The 22340-nt window shown below is 48.9% G+C and overlaps 1 protein-coding gene across 1 annotated transcript in view; it reads left to right on the top strand.

The window, feature by feature from the left end:
* CDH16 (cadherin 16) overlaps positions 1-22340 on the top strand; it is a 208800-nt gene that overhangs the window by 83514 nt on the left and 102946 nt on the right. The window contains exon 10 of the mRNA XM_066583811.1: positions 8795-8983. Within this exon, the coding sequence (XP_066439908.1) occupies positions 8795-8983 (189 nt within the window). The remainder of the gene's footprint in view (positions 1-8794; positions 8984-22340) is intronic.

Here is a 22340-nt window from a genome sequence, read left to right on the forward strand (position 1 = left end):
CGTAGTGGCCAGAATGCGTGTAACGCGAGGGTCACGAGAAAGGCATCCTAACATGAAGTCAGCCATGTGTGCCAGGGTACCTGTACGCAACACATGGCTGTCCTCACTAGGAAGATCACTTTCAGGATCCTCCTCTTCCTCAGGCCATACACGCTGAAAGGATGACAGGCAAGCAGCATGTGTACCCTCAGCAGTGGGCCAAGCTGTCTCTTCCCCCTCCTCCTCATGCTCCTCCCCCTCCTCCTCAATGCACTGAGATATAGACATGAGGGTGCTCTGACTATCCAGCGACATACTGTCTTCCCCCGCCTCCAATTCCGAGCGCAAAGCATCTGCCTTTATGCTTTGCAGGGAACTTCTCAAGAGGCATAGCAGAGGAATGGTGACGCTAATGATTGCAGCATCGCCGCTCACTATCTGGGTAGACTCCTCAAAGTTTCCAAGGACCTGGCAGATGTCTGCCAACCAGGCCCACTCTTCTGTAAAGAATTGAGGAGGCTGACTCCCACTGCGCCGCCCATGTTGGAGTTGGTATTCCACTATAGCTCTACGCTGCTCATAGAGCCTGGCCAACATGTGGAGCGTAGAGTTCCACCGTGTGGGCACGTCGCACAGCAGTCGGTGCACTGGCAGATGAAACCGATGTTGCAGGGTGCGCAGGGTGGCAGCGTCCATGTGGGACTTGCAGAAATGTGCGCAGAGCCGGCGCACCTTTCCGAGCAGGTCTGACAAGCGTGGGTAGCTTTTCAGAAAGTGCTGAACCACCAAATTAAAGACGTGGGCCAGGCATGGCACGTGCGTGAGGCTGCAGAGCCGCCACAAGGTTACGGCCGTTGTCACACATGACCATGCCTGGTTGGAGGCTCAGAGGCGAAAGCCAGCGGTCGGTCTGCTCTGTCAGACCATGCAGCAGTTCGTGGGCCATGTGCCTCTTCACTCGGTCCCAGCCTCCACTAAATTCACCCAATGTGCCGTCAGGGAGATATAGTGGCCCTGCCCGCCTGTGCTTGTCCACGTGTCTGTTTTTAAGTGGACCTTGGCAGTAACCGCGTTGGTGAGGGCACGTACAATGTTGCGGGAGACGTGGTCGTGCAGGGCTGGGACGGCCGAGTAGCGCGGGGCCGCCGCCGCCATCATGTTTTTGAAAGCCTCCGTTTCCACAAGCCTATATGGCAGCATCTCCAGGCTGATCAATTTGGCTATGTGCACTTTTAACGCTTGAGCGTGCGGGTGCGTGGCGGCGTACTTGCGCTTGCACTCAAACAGTTGCGCTAGCGCCAGCTGGACGCTGCGCTGAAAGACATTGCTGGATGGGGCCGAGGACAGCGGAGGTGAGGGTGTGGGTGCAGGCCGGGAAACGGTCGTGCCTGTGTCCTGAGAGGGGGGTTGGATCTCAGTGGCAGGTTGGGGCACAGGGGGAGAGGCAGTGGTGCAAACCGGAGATAGTGAACGGCCTTTGTCCCACCTTGTGGGGTGCTTGGCCATCATATGCCTGCGCATGCTGGTGGTGGTGGCTCCCCGGCTGATCTTGGCGCGACAAACCTTGCACACCACAGTTCGTCGGTCGTCTGCACTCTCAGTGAAAAACTGCCAGACCTTTGAGCACCTCGGCCTCTGCAGGGTGGCATGGCGCGAGGGGGCGCTTTTGGGAAACAATTGGTGGATTATTTGGTCTGGCCCTGCCTCTAACCCTGGCCACCGCACTGCCTCTTCCAACCTGCCCTGCTGCTGCACTTGCCTCCCCCTCTGAAGACCTGTCCTCAGTAGGCTTAGCAAACCAGGTGGGGTCAGTCACCTCATCGTCCAGCTGCTCTTCCTCCGAATCCTCTGTGCGCTCCTCCCTCGGACTTACTGCCCTTACTACTACCTCACTGATAGACAACTGTGTCTCATCGTCATCGTCCTCCTCACCCACTGAAAGCTCTTGAGACAGTTGCCGGAAGTCCCCAGCCTCATCCCCCGGACCCCGGGAACTTTCCAAAGGTTGGGCATCGGTCACGACAAACTCCTCCGGTGGGAGAGGAACCATTGCTGCCCAATCTGGGCAGGGGCCCGAGAACAGTTCCTGGGAGTCTGCCTGCTCCTCAGAATGTGTCATTTTCATGGAGTGAGGAGGCTGGGAGGAAGGAGGAGCAGCAGCCAGAGGATTCAGAGTTGCAGCTGTGGACGGCGTAGAAGACTGGGTGGTCGATAGATTGCTGGATGCACTTTCTGCTATCCACGACAGGACCTGCTCACACTGCTCAGTTTCTAATAAAGGTCTACCGCGTGGACCCATTAATTGTGATATGAATCTCGGGACCCCAGAAACTTGCCTCTCTCCTAATCCCGCAGCAGTCGGCTGCGATACACCTGGACCAGGAGCTCGGCCTGTGCCCACACCCTGACTTGGGCCTCCGCGTCCTCGCCCCCGTCCACGTCCTCTAGGCCTACCCCTACCCCTCAGCATGGTGTATTACGAGTAGAGCAGAAACAGAATGCTGTAATTAAATGTGTCGCTTATTGGCCTGTGGTTGGAGGCTGACTTCGCTTACGGAACGCACAGCAGAGCCAGGAAACAATTATGCGCAAGCCTGTAGTGAGACCTAGGTGCGTATGACTGAGCTACTGAAATTCACAGCGCAGAACCAGTCAAGTGGCCAAAGGCCAGTGGTAGGTCTTAAGTATTTTGCTTCTATTTTTTTAAATGGTGAGGTGAAAAACCAGACAGACACTGTATGCAGCGTATATTATGTATACTATTTCCCTCTGGCGGGATGACGGCGGTCATGTAACGGGCACAGCAGAGCCAGGAAACAATTATGCGCAAGCCTGTAGTGAGACCTAGGTGCGTATGACTAAGCTACTGGAATTCACAGCGCAGAATTAGTCAAGTGGCCAAAGGCCAGTGGTAGGCCTTAAGTATTTTGCTTCTATTTTTTTAAATGGTGAGGTAAAAAACCAGAGAGACCAGACCGTATATTATGTATACTGTTTCCCTCTGGCGGGATGAGGGCGGTCATGTAACGGGCACAGCAGAGCCAGGAAACAATTATGCGCAAGCCTGCTGTAACGCTTAGCTGGGTATTAATTAGCGACTACTACCCCCAGCAGACACGCAGTAAACTGAAGACTGTCACAGGCAGCCCAAATATAGTATTTTTCCCCCATTTTTTTGAAAAAGCCCACTGCCTATATAGCCAGTATATCTCTTTCACCTTTCCCACTGTCCCTGCCTCACCAGTACTGCCCCTATACTCTGTAAAATGACTGCAGACTGAGGACTCTATGGTCTGTACGCCCGATATACAAAAAAATAAATAAATTGTGCAACACTGCTAAAAGCAGCCTCAACAGTACTGCACACGGTCAGATGTGGCCCTAAGAAGGACCGTTGGGGTTCTTGAAGACAAATATAACACCTAACACTCTCCCTATAGCAGCTACAGCAAGACAGCACTTTCCCTGATCTCTGTCAGAATGCATCTGTGGCGAGCCGCGGGAGGGGCAGATTTTAATACTCGGGTGTCACCTGATCTCCCCAGCCACTCACTGCAGAGGGGTGGTATAGGGCTGGAACGTCACAGGAGGAAGTTGTAATGCCTTCCATGTCTTTCTATTGGCCAGAAAAGCGCGCTAATGTCTCAGAGATTAAAGTGAAAGTATCTCGAACATCGCGTGGTGCTCGTCTCGAGTAACGAGCATCTCGAACACCCTAATACTCGAACGAGTGCGCTCGCTCATCTCTAGTCGTAGCAATGCATTTCAGTGCACCAAGGCACCTTTATCAAGCTTGATAAGATGGAGTCTTAGATCCCAGCTAGCTATGGGGTCGTTACATAATCTTTCTCCCCACAGTCTAAATTTTTTTTTTTTTTTTAAATGTACTGTGATGCAGGTAACCTGGAAGGAAAGAATTCAAAAGTTAGCAGTAGTCAGAGATTATGAGCCATAAGTCTTGTAAAGTCCACATCAATGAGAACCTGAAAAAGAAAGCCTATAAACTGTAACTGTGAAGTCCAGTTTTCAAAGTCTGTGAGGTATTCACTTTACCAAATAGCAGAAGAGACTGTGTTATTACTGTTGCCTTTATCAATAAACAGGAAACAAACCAAAACGTCACCAAGTAGTCTCTTGGGGCCAATTCTTGAACGTTGCCATTTCTTTGAGTAGTCTCTGAGGGCACAAACCTTAATAATTGTTTTCCAGAGGGCAAAGCAAATAAAAACATGTCGACCATAAAACACAGACGAAAAAATAAAAACAAAACCCCGTTTTGCAAACAAAAATATAAAGAAGTAAATAATTAATCCGGATAGCGAGCTAGAAACTGGTTTCTGTTGCTTCTTGTAGAGCATCTGAGGGTCAACAACGAGATCACTGGAATTCTTCTCCATGGAGGAGATGGGGGGTTATCAGGAACTTGTGATAGGTTCTGTTTCCAAGTCTGCTGTAGCATTGTGGTACTGAAGATTGCAAGTTCATCAATGGATGCTGATACCAAGCCCATAGGTTATTTAAATGAAGGGGCGATGGGCATGCAGTGTCCGGTACCTTTGTTGGTTCAGCTTCTGACTCTGATACCAGGAAAACAGATTCCGAGTCTGTTAATTCCGGTAATAATGTGGAGGGTGTGCATAACTTGAGTCTATTACGATGTACGATCTGAGATTTTCTGTTAGGCTGAGTGATGCAATATAATCCTTTCACTACAGAGGATATAGAGGAGATGTCGTACGGTTGTAGCTCCCAGCAGGAATCAAGTTTGCCCGTGCGTTCTTTACAGAGCCATATATCTCCAATCTGTAGCATTGTTGCATGTGCTTGTTTGTCAAAATCAGCTTGCTGTTTCTGCCGTACTCCTTCCAGACGGGGATCCACAATGAGTTGGGCCTCTTTAAGTCGACTTTGATCCTGTATCCATTCAGTTGTTGGTAATGGATTGATTTAGTCAGGAACCTAATTTCCCAACGCCAAGTCTGAAGGTAATTTTCTTTGTCTGACGAACATCAGGTAATAAGGGGTAAACTTGGTGGAACAGTGAGGTGTGTTATATGTATAGATGAGTTCTGGAAGGATGTCAGGCCAATGAGCTTTTCTTTTTGAAGTGATGGTCCAAATAGCCCATTATCCTGTAGGTGATAAGCGGTGGTTTAAAGTTTCCAGCAGTGTGTCACCACACAGTTCTTAAAACAACTGAGATTCAAAGACAGACCCCCTATCTGAGAGAATTTTCTTCGGACATCGATAGTATAGGATGAAGTGTTTCCTTACGGCAGCAGCAGTGGTTTTGGCAGTTAGGTCTTTAACAGGGATAGCCACAGTGAATTTGGTATAGTGATTTATCATAGTCCGTACGTAGCTATATCCCAACAAGCTAGGCTCAATCTTCAAGTGATCTATGGCTTGCGAGTTCCAATGGTTTACTTGTAATGATGGGGTAAAGAGCATTTTTCTGATCAGATCTAGTTTTTCATCGGGCCTCACAGGTGGCACACTCTTGGCACCACTTCTCTATGTTGACCCTCATTCCTATCCAATAGAACAGACGGCGGATAGTGGCTTCAGTCGTATGTACCCTGAAATGTCCAAACTGATCATAAGCAGCCAGAACCTGACTAGCATCCTGACGGGAAATCAGTATCAGATGCACACAATGACCAGAGGTAGGATCTATGGAGTTCCTTAGCATGAGACCTTTTTGTTAGCACAGCCTTTTTCTCTTTCTCCAGAGATGTTGGAGCTCTGGGTCTATGGTTTTTTGGACAATCTCTTTTGGAATTGTTCCTGACAAAGTTCAGCTGTCTTGCTGTAGTTGGAGCCATTTTTGATGTACATTTTGAAAGTCTGGGGATTTGCTGGATAAATCCATGGCAGATAAGTAGCTTTTCTGAGCTGGCCGAATTCCAAAATCATGCATTTCTACCTCTTCCCATTGATCTTCTTCTGGGGAGTAGTAAATAGTTTTAGGTAGTCTAGACAGCGTATCGGCATTGGTGTTAGCTTTCCCAGCTCGTTATTTCACACTAAAGTCGAAATTCGCTAGCCTGGAGAGCCATCTCCTGTCTTTGCGGAATTTAAATGGGCAACGGGATTGTTGCCAGTATAGGCCATGAAATTTGTGGCTGCTAAATAGTCTCTGAATTTCTCTGTAACGGCTCACACAAGCGCTAGCAGTTCCAATTTAAAGGAGCTATAATTTTGATCATTTTGCTCCGAGCTTTTCAGGGAACGGCTGGCATAAACAATCACTCTCTTTCCCTTCTTGCACCTGTCTCAGGAGTGTGCATAATCCCTTGAAGCTAGCGTTGGTGTAAATATTAAAAGACTGAGTATAGTCGTGATATGCTAAAATTGGAGGTGTAATTAGTTTTTCCTTGAGAACTTGAAAAGCGTGCACTTGCTCTTCTCCCCAGTTGATGGGAATAGGTTTTGATGGGGTTCTTTAGAATGTCCTCTCAATACTTCTTGCAGTGGTGCAGCAATAAGAGCAATGTTTGGTATAAAGTGCCTGTAGTAGCCTACCAACCCTAGGAAACTGCGAACATCTTTCAAAGTCTTTGGGGTAAGCCAGTTTTTAATGGCTTCTGTTTTCTTGGGATCTGGATATACTCCATTGGCGCTGGCAATGTGATCCAGGTACTTGACTTCTGTTTGCAGTAGGTGACATTTGGATGTTTCACCTTGAGTCCATGAGTAATAAGGATCTAAAATACTTCTCTTAGGTGTTGTAGATGATCCTTGTAGGTTTTGGCATATATAATGACATCATCTAGGTACAGAAAAACAGTTTCAAAGTTCTTATGACCCAGACAATGCTCCATAAGTCTTTGAAAAGTGCCTGGGGCATTTCACAATCCAAAGGGCATACAGTTAAACTTGAACAGACCCATAGGAGTAGTGAAGGCTGTTTTCTCACGATCGAGCTTGTACATGGGGACCTGCCAATAATCACTGGTGAGATCTAACATGGAGAAATAGGCAGGTTCAGATGAATTACATCCTAGGATACTAAAGGAAGCAGCGGAGGTAATTGCTGAACCACTAGCCATAATTTTTGAAAATTCCTGGAGAACAGGAGAAGTCCCAGAAGATTGGAAAAGGGCAAATGTTGTCATTATCTTCAAAAAAAGGGAAGAAGGTGGATCCAGGAAACTATAGGCCTGTGAGCCTGACTTCTATACCCGAAAAGATCTTTCAACAAATTATTAAACAGCATGTATGCAAGTACTTGGATGAAAATGGAGTAATTAACCAGAGCCAGCATGGGTTTATAACAAACAAGTCATGCCAGACAAATCTAATTTCTTTCTATGATAGTATCACTGACTGTGTTGATCAGAGAAATGCGGTGGATATAGTTTTTCTTGACCTTAGTAAAGCATTTGACAAAGTATCTCATACTATACTTATTGAAAAAAATGACCAAATCTGGGATCGACAAGGCAACTGTTACGTGGATTTAGAGCTGGCTGAGTGATCGTACTCAAAGAGTGGTCATAAATGGCTGCACATGCAAGTGGAAGAATGTATCAAGTGGGGTACCACAAGGCTCTGTCCTAGGCTCAGTGTTGTTCAACATTTTTATAAATGATTTGGAGAAAGGAATTGATGGGAAACTGATCAAATTTGCTGATGACACAAAGCTAGGAGGGATAGCTAACACTAGGGAAGAGAGGGAGAGTATTCAAAAAGATCTAGAAAAGCTTGCACAGTGTGCAGCGACTAACAGAATGGTATTTAACAAGGAGAAATGCAAAGTCCTACATCTGGGCGAGAAAAATGAAGAAAACACATACAGAATGGGAGGAATTGGGCTAAGCAGCAGCACATGTAAAAAAGACTTGGGTATACTAATAGATCATAGACTGAACATGAGTCAGCAATGTGATGCAGCAGCCAAAAAGGCAAACACAATTCTGGGATATATTAAGAGAAGCATAGAGTCTAGATCATCTGGAATACTGTGTCTAGTTCTGGGCGCCCCACTTTAAAAAAAGACATCGACAAACCGGAGCAAGTTCAGAGAAGAGTTACCAAGATGGTAAGCAGTCTGCAAATCATGTCCTATGAAGGACGGTTAAAGGATCTGGGAATGTTTAGCTTGGAAAAAGGAAGGCTGAGAGGAGACTTAATAGCGGTCTACAATTATCTGAAGGGTTGTCACACTGCAGAGGGATCAGCCCTATTCTCATCTGCACAAGGAAAGACTAGAAGCAATGGGATGAAACTGAAAGGGAGGAGACAAATTAGATATTAGAAAAAAAACTTTCTGACAGTGAGGGTGATCAATAAGTGGAACAGGTTACCACGCGAGGTGGTGAGTTCTCCTTCAATGGAAATATTCAAACAAAGGCTGGACAAATATCTGTCTGGGATGATTTAGTAAATCCTGCACTGAGCAGGGGGTTGGACTCGATGACCCTGGAGGTCCCTTCCAACTCTACCATTCTATGAACATGTGAACTCACTCTATAGGTGTTTCCCAGGATTTAAAATTGCATCATAACCAATTTTTCCTTCCTGGTTGCTGCTGACCACATCATGTGACTGCTGCAACCAGTCACCTGCTATAGAAGGTCAGTGCTGTGGTTGGTGATTGGCTGCGGCAGTCACATGATCTGGTCAGCAGCAACCAGGAATGACAGAGCAGTTGTGAAGCAATTTTAAGTCCTGGGAAACCCCTTTTGATGTATTTTGTTCTATTGAGCAGTCAAAAAAAGAGATGGAACTTTATATCGGTCTGACACATACAGATCTCAGTCTCCAGAGAAGCCTGACTGTCTAGTACTTAAACTGATGTCTTTCTGCGCAGTTTCCACCCTTCGTTGTGCCCGAGGATTTGAATATAGGAGAAGAGATCACAACACTCAATGTAACTGATCAGGATGAGGACCTAGAAAATAAACTTACAGACTTTTCCATATTGTCTGGGAATGAAAACCAAACCTTTGGCCTTAGTGCTGCTGGGGAATATAACGTGGTGTCCATCATTCTGGAACAAGTAAGTCACAACTTGGAAACTTTTGTTATGGCTTTTAGGGCTCCCACCCACTGGCAATATTTTCTTTCTTGCGCTGCGAGAGCATGAGAAAAATCTCACATCGCAGCGCAAGAAAGAGGCCGGTATAGAACCGGCGTATCGCAAGTGCTTTCAATGGGGCTAGCGACAGCAGCGCTAGCCCCATTGAAAGCATAGGGAGAATGCCGCGGACTTCTGCCACAGCTGTGACAGCTGTGGCAGGAGTTTACTTCATCTCCGTGGGGACCGAGGGGATGAAGGAATCCTCTGCCACAGCTGTCACAGCTGTGGCAGAAGTCCGCGGCATTCTATTCTATTGCTTTCAATGGGATCGGCCAAGCCCCGCAGAAGGATTATCGGGGAAGGGCTTGAAATATAAGCCCTTCCCCGATAATCATCAATAAGTGTGAAAAAAATCTAAAAAAAAATCATACTCACCTCTCCTGCGCTCAGCCGCGTCCTCCTGCTGGCTCCCCGGCTCTGCTATGAAGCTCTTTCAGCAGTCGGGGATTTAAAAATCCCCGCCTCCTGAAAGAGCTGTGCAGATTGGCTGAGGGCTCAGCCAATAGCAGCTAGCTAAGCTAGAATAGCTAAGATATAGCTATTCATGAATGAATAGCTAAGGGCTATGTGTGATTGGCTGAGCGCTCAGCCAATAGCTAAGCAGTAGCTGCTATTGGCTGAGCCCTCAGCCAATCTGCACGGCCCTTTCAGGAGGCGGGGATTTTTAAATCCCCGACTGCTGAAAGAGCTATATAGCAGTGCCGGGGAGCCAGCAGGAGGACGCGGCTGAGCGCAGGAGAGGTGAGTATGATTTTTTATTTTTTTTTACACTTATTGGTGATTATCGGGGGAGGGCTTATATTTCAAGCCCTTCCCAATAATCATTCCGCATGGCTTGCAGAAAGCAGTGCTTTCAATGAGATCGGCAGCAGTGCCGATCCCATTGAAAGCAATGCAATAGAATGCCAGGGAATTCTGCCACAGCTGTCACAGCTGTGGCAGAGGACTCCTTCATCCCCGCGGTCCCCACGTGCATGAAGGAAACTCCTGCCACAACTGTCACAGCTGTTACAGCTGTGGCAGTAGTCCCCGTTATTCTCCATCTCTTTTCAATGGGGCTAGTGCTGCTATATGTCGGCGTGATGCTGATTTTTTTCTCGCACTGCGATGCGAGACTTTAACTTTAGAATCGCATCGCAGTGGAGAAAATATTACCAGTGGGTGGGAGCCCTTAATTTGATAAAGTGCGACGATGAAGACAACTAAGGAGCCTGTCCCATACGTTAAAATAGGTTTGGCTAAATGCTTAAAGGGGTTTTCAATGACATTACTATTGACAGTTGATCAGTAGGGGTCTGCTGCTCAAGACTTCAATCAGCTCTAATGTTGCCTATAGTCAGTGAGGATGGAGCCGGAAGCGGATAGCTCTGCATTGAATTCACTGGGATCTGTGCCTGGAATTACTAACCTGGGCCGGTACAAAACAAAGTGAGCTGTCAGCTTCCAGCTCCGTCCGCACTGATAGTTGACCCAATATCAGCTGATCGCCGGCGTCTCGAGAGGCAGACTCCTGCCAATCAACTATTGATAACCTATCCTGAGGAGAGGTGATTATTAGTATAGTCCTGAAAAAGGCCTTTAAAACTGTGGTCTTCATCACTGGGGAAACAAGCTGTAATTTGATTGCATGAAGTGTGCATGCTCCTGCTGGCTCCCAAAATCGACTTATGTAATACCCCAGTACACTTACTGTGCGTATGGCCGGAGGCCTAGTCCTTATTATGGTGACACCACACTCTAATTAGACTCTACGCATGATATGCCGCAGAAATAACAGAAACGAGTCCAGTTATTTAGCAATCCGAGAATGAGCAGACTTACTAACTGGAGTTATTTGCAGTGAACAGTGGAGGTATTATTGTATCTTGATGCCACCAGGAAGTCCTGGTGGAGTCAAGATTGACAGTGGGGGGTGACGCCTCCTGATGCTGATTGGCTGCACAGCAGGCTGGCAAATAGCTCCTGGAAGGGCACTAAACGTTGCTGGAAAATACATCCAGCGGGCCCTGGTGCAAACGTACAGCCAGAGCTCCAAGGCCCTTCCTGGCCACTGAGGCACAAGGCGCAACCCGACTCAGTGTTGTAGCACTGAGCCAAAAGCATCCTCAAGCGTCTTTTTCTGCACGACCTGCGGCGCTCCACAAGAGGCACACCCACACAATGTAAATTTCAGATAGCGGCGGCTGCAGGGAGGCGACAGGGCCGGGGGGAGAGTCGTATGCAGCAGCTGCACACCACAGGAGCACACGCTCGTTGCTGATCTGGTGCAGCTTTGCCAGCGGCGGTGAAGAAACGCTTGGGGAGTTAGCTGTCAGCAGGGGAGGGGCCGGCATGGATCTCACAGTCCTGGCAGTAGAGAAAAAGCGGCAAGGGCAGCATCTGTCAGCAGGGGAGCGACTTCCACGGATCTGACAGTCCCAATGGCGGAGCACATCCGCTGAGGGCAGCAGCTGTGAGCGGGGGAGTGGCCGACAAGGAGCTGACAGTCCAGGCAGTGGACGACAAGCCGTGAGGGCGGCATCTGTGAGCAGGGGACCTTAGGGTGAGGGTAACACTTATTTTTAGGCATAGATTATTAGATGTTAAAGGAGATGTCCCGAGGCAGCAAGTGGGTCTATACACTTCTGTATGGCCATAATAATGCACTTTGTAATGTACATTGTGCATTAATTATGAGCCATACAGAAGTTATAAAAAGTTTTTTACTTACCTGCTCCGTTGCTGGCGTCCTCGTCTCCATGGAGCCGACTAATTTTTGGCCTCCGATGGCCAAATTAGCCGCGCTTGCGCAGTCCGGGTCTTCTGCAGTCTTCTATGGGGCTCCGTGTAGCTCCGTGTAGCTCCGCCCCGTCACGTGCCGATTCCAGCCAATCAGGAGGCTGGAATCGGCAGTGGACCGCACAGAAGAGCTGCGGTCCACGGAGGAAGAGGCCATCTTCAGCGGTGAGTAGAGAAGTCACCGGAGCGCGGGGATTAAGGTAAGCGCTCCGGTGAGCTTTCTTTACCTCCCTGCATCGGGGTTGTCTCGCGCCGAACGGGGGGGGGGGTTGAAAAAAAAAAAAACCCGTTTCGGCGCGGGACAACCCCTTTAATGCTGCCATGTTACTGCGCTAACATGCCAGCATTTACAGCTCATTATGTAAGCCTATGGCAAAATGTTACCCTGAGCTTAAGCCTGCAGAGAACACACTAATTTTTGCACACTCTGCTACTAGGACCTTCCAGCCTTGGTCCTATCGGGAGCTAGGGGTGTGACAGGGGCGCTCCTCCTGTCAAACAACTAGCTTCCGGTAGTATCAAGATAAAATAATACCCACAGTGGATTACAGTACTTGGTGAAAATGCAGTTCAACACGAATACAGGTGCAGCAGTAGGCAAAGTACAGTTGTAAAGATGACACTTGAACTTCAACGCTCTCTCTATTATATTTACAGTAGATTGAAAAACTAGACAATTTCCCCACTAGTAGATTTGACTGAAAAAATTATTTAGATGAACTGAAAGATAATTCACTAGAAGGCTTTGACTTCACCGGAAAGTTATGACTCACTATTTTTGTAGAAGTGGATCTCGGAAAGATGCTTCTCTTCCTCTGCTGTGGGATGCCAAGGGAACGGTTGTTAACTGCGTTCGACCTTGGAGCAAAACGTGCTGCACTGCTTCCTTTTCTGTCTGACGTCCACCTTCTTTCTGACTCTGATGATGACTGACTAACTGCTCTGTCTACCTTCTGTTACGGTACTAGTGACTAGTGGGGTGCCTAAGTACGCACGTCGCTCGGCTCCCTGATCTTCACCTACGCTCTTGTGCCTTCCTGGAGATAGCCCTGATGTTGGACACATACAGGACGCAAACTCTGACCCTACGCTTCCTAGGGGAGGACAGGCAGGGACCGCCGTACCTATGCAAGAGACTACTTCCCACTAGCACCGACAGGAAAGGCAGATGACAAAACCAACACGAACAGTACAAACAGGACAGAGGCAGATAGTAAGCCTGGCTGATAACAGTGAGGTCTAGCGGACAAGCTGACAGAAGCAGGATACAAACAGTGGCAGACTGGAAACCCCTGGCTGATAACAGTGAGGTCTAGTGGACAAGCTGACAGAAGAAGGATACCAAACAAGGCAGACAAGCTAGCAGACTGAGGGAATGGCACAAAGTACAAGGGCCAGATTACCAGCAGGTCAGAGTAGCTGGACTACTCAGAGGACACTGAACAATAAACACAAAGTACAAGACACAGAAAACACCACAAAGTACAAGAAACTGAAAACTGAACACAAAGTAGCAAGGCCAGACTACCAGCAGGTGAGAGCAGCAGGAACACTCAGCAGACTGGCTAGCAAGCTGAAGAATGAACAATAATCGGCAACTCCCAGGCAGCCAGAGCTGGATCTTATAGGGAGGCGGGAGGAGCCGATAGGTAGATATACCTGTCAATCACCAGCACACCACTCAGACACATAGCCGGGTAATTAACCTGACTGAAAGGCACAGGAGCTGTTAACCCTGGCTGGTCTGGACAGAACAAGGTGTGCTGGCAAAGTTAACCATGAGCTGACAGGCGTAACACCTTCTATTTATCACCTCCCTCTTTCCTTCCTGCACTTTCTAAACTCCTCCTCCTGCATAGGGACTAATAGAGCTGCCTTCTTGCCCTTGGGCTCTGCACCAGTAAGATTAAACCTGACTGTCAGCCAATGAGGAGCCAGCTGACATCAAGGATGAGCTCATTCCTTAGAGCAGAAGGGGGGACACAGGGTCTCTCCCACAGATGGCACCTTCTGCATCCAAGGATAGCATACAGACAGGTAAGACAGGATTGTGTGCTGTGTGTGTTTTGTAGTGCCCGCTGGCACACTACAACTCTCCTCTACCTAAAAACACAGATGCCCTCAGCGGTATTAAGCTGCGAGGGGTGTAAAGGTGTGCCTACCAGGTATGTGTGACAGTACAGAAGTATTTTTGAGAGTTTGAGTGGTTTGGTTGGGTTAGGATTAGAGATGAGCGAGCACCAAAATGCTCGGGTGCTCGTTACTCGGGACGAACTTTTCGCGATGCTCGAGGGTTCGTTTCGAGTAACGAACCCCATTGAAGTCAATGGGCGACCCGAGCATTTTTGTATTTCGCCGATGCTCGCTAAGGTTTCCTTGTGTGAAAATCTGGGCAATTCAAGAAAGTGATGGGAACGACACAGCAACGGATAGGGCAGGCGAGGGGCTACATGTTGGGCTGCATCTCAAGTTCACAGGTCCCACTATTAAGCCACAATAGTGGCAAGAGTGGGCCCCCCCCCCTACCAACAACTTTTACTTCTGAAAAGCCCTCATTAGCAATGCATACCTTAGCTAAGCACCACACTACCTCCAACAAAGCACAATCACTGCCTGCATGACACTCCGCTGCCACTTCTCCTGGGTTACATGCTGCCCAACCGCCCCCCCTCCCCCCCACAGCACACACCAAAGTATCCCTGCGCAGCCTTCAGCTGCCCTCATGCCACACCGCCCTCATGTCTATTTAGAAGTGCGTCTGCCATGAGGAGGAACCGCAGGCACACACTGCAGAGGGTTGGCACGGCTAGGCAGCGACCCTCTTTAAAAGGGGCGGGGCGATAGCCCACAATGCTGTACAGAAGCAATGAGAAATAGAATCCTGTGCCACCGCCATCAGGAGCTGCACACGTGGGCATAGCAATGGGGAACCTATGTGCCACACACTATTCATTCTGTCAAGGTGTCTCTGCATGCCCCAGTCAGACCGGGCTTTTTAATTCATAGACACAGGCAGGTACAACTCCCTATTGTGAAGTCCCTGTCGACCGACAGCATGGGTGGCTCCCTGGAACCCACCGGCGATACACAAAAATATCGCATTGCATTGGCCAACACAGCTGAGGTAGTAATGTCGTGCTTAATGCAGGTGGGCTTCGGCCCACACTGCATGCCCCAGTCAGACTGGGGCTCTTTAGAAGTGGACACATGTAGTTACAACTCCGTGTGGACCCACGGCATGGGTGGCTCCCTGGAACCCACCGGCGGTACATAAATATATCCCATTGCAGTGCCCAACACAGCTGATGTAACGTCAGCTGTAATGCAGGTGGGCAAAAAATTAATTGGATTACACTGTAGGCGAGGGCCCACAAAAATTGGTGTACCAACAGTACTAATGTACCTCAGAAAAATTGCCCATGCCCAACCAAGAGGGCAGGTGAAACCCATTAATCGCTTTGGTTAATGTGGCTTAATTGGTAACTAGGCCTGGAGGCAGCCCAGTTTAACGAAAAATTGGTTCAAGTTAAAGTTTCAACGCTTTTAAGAGCATTGAAACGTATAAAAATTGTTTTGAAAAATTATATGAGTGAGCCTTGTGGCCCTAAGAAAAATTGCCCGTTCGGCGTGATTACGTGAGGTTTCAGGAGGAGGAGCAGGAGGAGGAGGAGGAGGAATATTAGACACAGATTGATGAAGCAGAAATGTCCCCGTTTTGGATGGTGAGAGAGAACGATGCTTCCATCCGCGGGTGCAGCCTACGTATTGCTTAGGTATCGCTGCTGTCCGCTGGTGGAGAAGAGAAGTCTGGGGAAATCCAGGCTTTGTTCATCTTGATGAGTGTAAGCCTGTCGGCACTGTCGGTTGACAGGTGGGTACGCTTATCCGTGATGATTCCCCCAGCCACACTAAACACACTCTCTGACAAGACGCTAGCCGCAGGACAAGCAAGCACCTCCAGGGCATACAGCGCGAGTTCAGGCCACGTGTCCAGCTTCGACACCCAGTAGTTATAGGGGGCAGAGGCGTCACGGAGGACGGTCGTGCGATCGGCTACGTACTCCCTCACCATCCTTTTACAGTGCTCCCGCCGACTCAACCATGACTGGGGACCGGTGACACAGTCTTGCTGGGGAGCCATAAAGCTGGCAAAGGCCTTGGAGAATGTTCCCCTGCCTGCGCTGTACATGCTGCATGATCTCTGCGCCTCCCCTGCTACCTGGCCCTCGGAACTGCGCCTTCGGCCACTAGCACTGTCGGATGGGAAGTTTACCATCAGTTTGTCCACCAGCGCCCTGTGGTATTGCATCATTCTCGAACCCCTTTCCTCTTCGGGAATGAGAGTGCAAAGGCTCTCCTTATACCGTGGGTCGAGCAGTGTGTACACCCAGTAATCCGTAGTGGCCAGAATGCGTGTAACGCGAGGGTCACGAGAAAGGCATCCTAACATGAAGTCAGCCATGTGTGCCAGGGTACCTGTACGCAACACATGGCTGTCCTCACTAGGAAGATCACTTTCAGGATCCTCCTCCTCCTCCTCTTCCTCCTCCTCAGCCCATACACGCTGAAAGGATGACAGGCAAGCAGCATGGGTACCGTCAGCAGTGGGCCAAGCTGTCTCTTCCCCCTCCTCCTCATCCTCCTCATGCTCCTCCTCCTCCTCCTGAACACGCTGAGATATAGACAGGAGGGTGCTCTGACTAGCCAGCGACATACTGTCTTCCCCCGGCTCTGTTTCCGAGCGCAAAGCGTCTGCCTTTATGCTTTGCAGGGAACTTCTCAAGATGCATAGCAGAGGAATGGTGATGCTAATGATTGCAGCATCACCGCTCACCACCTGGGTAGACTCCTCAAATTTTCCAAGGACCTGGCAGATGGCTGCCAACCAGGGCCACTCTTCTGTAAATAATTGAGGAGGCTGACTCACACTGCGCCGCGCAAGTTGGAGTTGGTATTCCACTATAGCTCTACGCTGCTCATAGAGTCTGGCCAACATGTGGAGCGTAGAGTTCCACTGTGTGGGCACGTCGCACAGCAGTCGGTGCACTGGCAGATTAAACCGATGTTGCAGTGTCCGCAGGGTGGCAGCGTGCGTGTGGGATTTGCGGAAATGTGCGCAGAGCTGGCGCACCTTTCCGAGCAGGTATGACAAGTGGGGGTAGCTTTTCAGAAAGCGCTGAACCACCAAATTAAACACATGGGCCAGGCATGGCACGTGCGTGAGGCTGCCGAGCTGCAGAGCCGCCACCAGCTTACGGCCGTTGTCACACACGACCATGCCCGGTTGGAGGCTCAGCCGCGCAAGCCAGCGGTCGGTCTGCTCTGTCAGACCCTGCAGCAGTTCGTGGGCCGTGTGCCTCTTCTCTCCTAAGCTGAGTAGTTTCAGCACGGCCTGCTGACGCTTGGCCACCGCTGTGCTGCCACGCCGCGTTACACCGACTGCTGGCGACGTGCTGCTGACACATCTTGATTGCGAGACAGAGGTTGCGTTGGAGGAGGAGGAGGAGGAAGGTGCTTTAGTGGAGGAAGCATACACCGCCGCAGATACCACCACCGAGCTGTGGCCCGCAATTCTGGGGGTGGGTAAGACGTGAGCGGTCCCAGGCTCTGACTCTGTCCCAGCCTCCACTAAATTCACCCAATGTGCCGTCAGGGAGATATAGTGGCCCTGCCCGCCTGTGCTTGTCCACATGTCTGTTGTTAAGTGGACCTTGGCAGTAACCGCGTTGGTGAGGGCGCGTACAATGTTGCGGGAGACGTGGTCGTGCAGGGCTGGGACGGCACATCGGGAAAAGTAGTGGCGACTGGGAACTGAGTAGCGCGGGGCCGCCACCGCCATCATGCTTTTGAAAGCCTCCGTTTCCACAAGCCTATACGGCAGCATCTCTAGGCTGATCAATTTTGCAATGTGCACGTTTAGCGCTTGAGCGTGCGGGTGCGTGGCGGCGTACTTGCGCTTGCGCTCAAACTGTGGCGCTAGTGACGTCTGGACGCTACGCTGAGAGACATTGCTGGATGGGGCCGAGGACAGCGGAGGTGAGGGTGTGGGTGCAGGCCAGGAGACGGTAGTGCCTGTGTCCTCAGAGGGGGTTTGGATCTCAGTGGCAGGTTGGGGCACAGGGGGAGAGGCAGTGGTGCAAACCGGAGGCGGTGAACGGGCATCGTCCCACCTTGTGGGGTGCTTGGCCATCATATGCCTGCGCATGCTGTTGGTGGTGCCTCCCCAGCTGATCTTGGCGCGACAAAGGTTGCACACCACTGTTCGTCGGTCGTCAGGCGTCTCTGTGAAAAACTGCCACACCGTAGAGCACCTTGGCCTCTGCAGGGTGGCATGGCGCGAGGGGGCGCTTTGGGAAACAGTTGGTGGATTATTCGGTCTGGCCCTGCCTCTACCCCTGGCCACCACACTGGCTCGGCCTGTGCCCACACCCTGACTTGGGCCTCCGCGTCCTCGCCCGCGTCCACGTCCTATAGGCCTACCCCTACCCCTCAGCATGGTGTATTACCAGTGATTTGATTTCCCAGGCAGGAAAGAAAGTGGCGCAAGCCTGCAGCCAAAATACAATTTTTTCCCTTGTTTTTCAAAGGACAAGCCACACTGCGTGTATTCAATGAATACTACTAAGTTTAATAACTGTGTTGCGGCCCTGCAAAAGTGTCACAGAACTTTACTGTTGCAGAGTTATTAACTGTGGCAGAGCAGGTATTTCCCAGGCAGGAAAGAAATTGGCGCAAGGCTGCACTCAACCGTAGCTGGTTGCGTCTGATTTTTTTACGTTCTCCACGCAGCACACACGTACCCAGAGCCCTTAGGACTGACAGAGGCAGGGCAAATATACTTTTTTCCCTTTTGTTTAAAAGGAAAGGCCCACTGTGCCTATTCAATGACTAATATAACTGTGTTGCGGCCCTGCAAAAGTGTCACAGAACTTTACTGTTGCAGAGTTATTAACTGTGGCAGAGCAGGTATTTCCCAGGCAGGAAAGAAATTGGCGCAAGGCTGCACTCAACCGTAGCTGGTTGCGTCTGATTTTTTTACGTTCTCCACGCAGCACACACGTACCCAGAGCCCTTAGGACTGACAGAGGCAGGGCAAATATAATTTTTTCCCTTTTGTTTAAAAGGAAAGGCCCACTGTGCCTATTCAATGACTAATAACTGTGTTGTGGCCCTGCCTACACAATTCTGTGCCTGTAGTATCAATGCAGGGTGCAATGCTCTGCACCGCCGATTTTGAGAAAAAAAAAAAAAAGCAACACAGCTAACAGCAGCCTGCACAGTACTCCACACAGTTAAATGTGGCCCTAGAAAGGACCGTTGAGGTTCTTGAAGGCTACACTCACTCCTAACACTCTCCCTGCCTAAGCACCACTTCTGTCCCTAATGCCGGGTGCAATGCTCTGCACTGCCGATTTTGAGAAGAAAAAAAAATTTCTCCACTGCTAACAGCAGCCTGCACACACGTAGATGTGGCCCTAAGAAGGACCGTTGGGGTTCTTGAAGCCTACACTCACTACAAACACTCTCCCTACAGCAACTCCAATAGAACAGCACTTTCCCTCAGCTAACTCACAAGGCATGTGTGACGAGCCGCGGGAGGGGCCGACTTTTATACTCGGGTGACACCTGATCTTCCCAGCCACTCACAGCAGGGGGGTGGTATAGGGCTTGAACGTCACAGGGGGAAGTTGTAATGCCTTCCCTGTCTTTCAATTGGCCAGAAAAGCGCGCTAACGTCTCAGAGAGGAAACTGAAAGTAACCGGAACACCGCGTGGTACTCGTTACGAGTAACGAGCATCCCGAACACCCTAATATTCGTACGAATATCAAGCTCGGACGAGTACGTTTGCTCATCTCTAGTTAGGATGGAATCCTAGCTCCCAGCTTGCTATAGAGCACTTACATAACTCTGCTTCCCAAGGACACAAAGAAAATGCATAAACATTTGATGCAATAAATGACTTCAGAGAAATGTACTGTACGGTAGACAACCTGTAAGGAAGGGAGTTTGAAGTTAGGCAGAAATCACGGCATGACATTATTTTAGAGTTCTGTCAAGGTTTAGAAAGAAACATGCAGGAACAACAACAGCTTGATTCTTGCAAACCTGTTGATGGCATAACAGCCGCTAGTATGTGTGAGAGTCCCTGGGAAGCATAATAAGTCCACAGGGAGGTAGTATGGTGCACTAATACAAGTGTCTCTGGAAAGAGGGTGGAAGAAATGTGAGCAACAAAAAACAACAATAAAACTGGTAGCAAACTTCAAGTAGTCTCTTGAGGCACATATCTTAAATGTTGCAAAACTGTTAAACTTAGAGTTTGTAGGACACTGAGCTTGGTTGCGGCAAATGTTGCAATAAATACATACAGGTATTTCCAAATCCATAGGATTGATAAAAAGAAAATGGTATTGATATGTACAAAGTTTAATCCAGGAATCTGGACGGTAGCTGTGCACGTGTGGACCCGGTGGATCTCCTGAGGTCTGTGGGCAACGCTGGTAATCTTCTTCATCTGGAAGTTGGTGATACTGTGGGAGAAGCTGGTGTGGAGTTGGATGAATTGGATAAACTTGCAGAATTTTAACAGAATTTGGTAAAGGGGGTAAAACTGAAGGAGATGGTGAAGTCTCCACAGAATTGGGCGATGGTGCTTGGTACACAAAACGGGGGTAATGATTCAAATACCATAGCACTAGATTCTCTAGACTGAAAGGAGATAGACATTCTTGGATAGACTGGGGAGTAGGTTGGATGGCTTCCTCTTCGGTGTCGGAATCTTGAGGTGAAACAGGTTGGGCTAGGCAAATCTTGAGGCGGTTGCGGTGGATGACTTGGATTTTTCCATCTGGGTGAGCTATGCGGTAGAGTCCTTTTTCAGGGGCTATAGCTGTAAAGATTGTGTAAGGGGTAAGTTCCCAATGGGTATCTAATTTTCCTGCATGGTCTTCCTTTTTCAACCAGACCTGGTCTCCAACTTGCAGGTCTGTTGCATGGGCATGTTTGTCAAACTCACAAACTTGTTTTTCTCCATGGAGAATTCGTAGCAGGCCTGATTTTCCCCATGGACATGAGGCCTTACTGTGCGTACGGCCAAAGGCCTAGTCTTTGTCACGATGATGCCACACTCTAATTAGACTCTCCGAATGATATGCGCAAAAATAACGGAGATGAGTCCAGTAATTTAGTAATCCGAGAGTGAGCAGATTTACTAACTGGAGTTACCTGCAATGAACACTTTGGATTACAGTACTTGGTGAAAATGCAGTTGAACAGGAATACAGGTGCAGCAAGCAGGCAAAGTACAGTTGTAATGATGACGCTTCAACTCCAATGCTCTTACTGTAGATTGATGAAACTAGACAATTTCCCCACTAGCAGATTTGACTGAAGAAATGATTTAGGTAAACTGAGGAATAACTGAAGCAGAAGGATAAGTGGCTAGAAGAATGATCACGGCTTCCACTTCATCGGAAAGTTATGACTCACTATTTTTGTAGAAGTGGATCTCGGAAAGACGCTTCTCTTCCTCTGCTGTGGGATGCCAAGGGAACAGGTGTTAACCGCATTTGACCTTAGGGCAAAACGTGCTGCACTGCTTGCTCTTACTGTCTGATGTCCTCCTCCTTCCTGACTCTGACGACAATTGACTAACTGCTCTGTCTACCTTCTATTTATCACCTCTCTCTTTCCTTCCCCCACTTTCTAAACTCCTACTCCTGCATTGGGACTAATAGAGATGCTTCCTTGTCCTTAGGCTCTGCACCAGTAAGATTAAACCTGACTGTCAGCCAATTGGGAACCAGCTGACATCAGGGATGGGCTCATTGCGTAGAGCAGAAGGGGGAGACACAAGGTCTCTCCCACAGACGGCACCTTCTGTATCTAAGGATGGCATACAGACAGGTAAGACAGGACTGTGTACTGTGTGTGTTTTGTAGTGCCCGCTGGGACACTACATTTACATTTCCTACCACACAAAATACAAAGACAACCCTTTTTGAACACTGCTGCAATAAACTAATCAGCATGTCTGGCATTCTCCTCCTCTGGCAGCTGATTTTACTATAGATAGCTATTGGCAATATATTCCCCCTATGGCAGTCACTGCGGGAAAAACGTATCCTTAAATATCAACCGTGAGTGGACAGATCAAGTCTGCCAGACTCATCTAAAGGGGATGTGAGTGTCTATATGGCCAACAGAGCATATGAACAGGGTACAACGTCTTTAAGTGGCTTTCTTTAAACTTCTTGATAATGTTTGTGTCCAGCTTTTTGTGTGTACATCACCATTAAAAAGGATTAGTTAGAGATTCCACATTTTGACAGATCATTCCCCAATATAGGTCTTTGTCCTGTGTCACAATGTAATCTGTACAATTACATACATGAAATGGCCTTTTTATTAGAGCTTCCGGCCCTCTCATGCTTTCTACTTCCCTGTATAGAAATTAAACACATGATGACAGAGTGCAACATAAAATCACATGACAA

The sequence above is a fragment of the Eleutherodactylus coqui genome, chromosome 11 (assembly GCF_035609145.1).
Source record: "Eleutherodactylus coqui strain aEleCoq1 chromosome 11, aEleCoq1.hap1, whole genome shotgun sequence".
Taxonomy (NCBI): domain Eukaryota; kingdom Metazoa; phylum Chordata; class Amphibia; order Anura; family Eleutherodactylidae; genus Eleutherodactylus; species Eleutherodactylus coqui.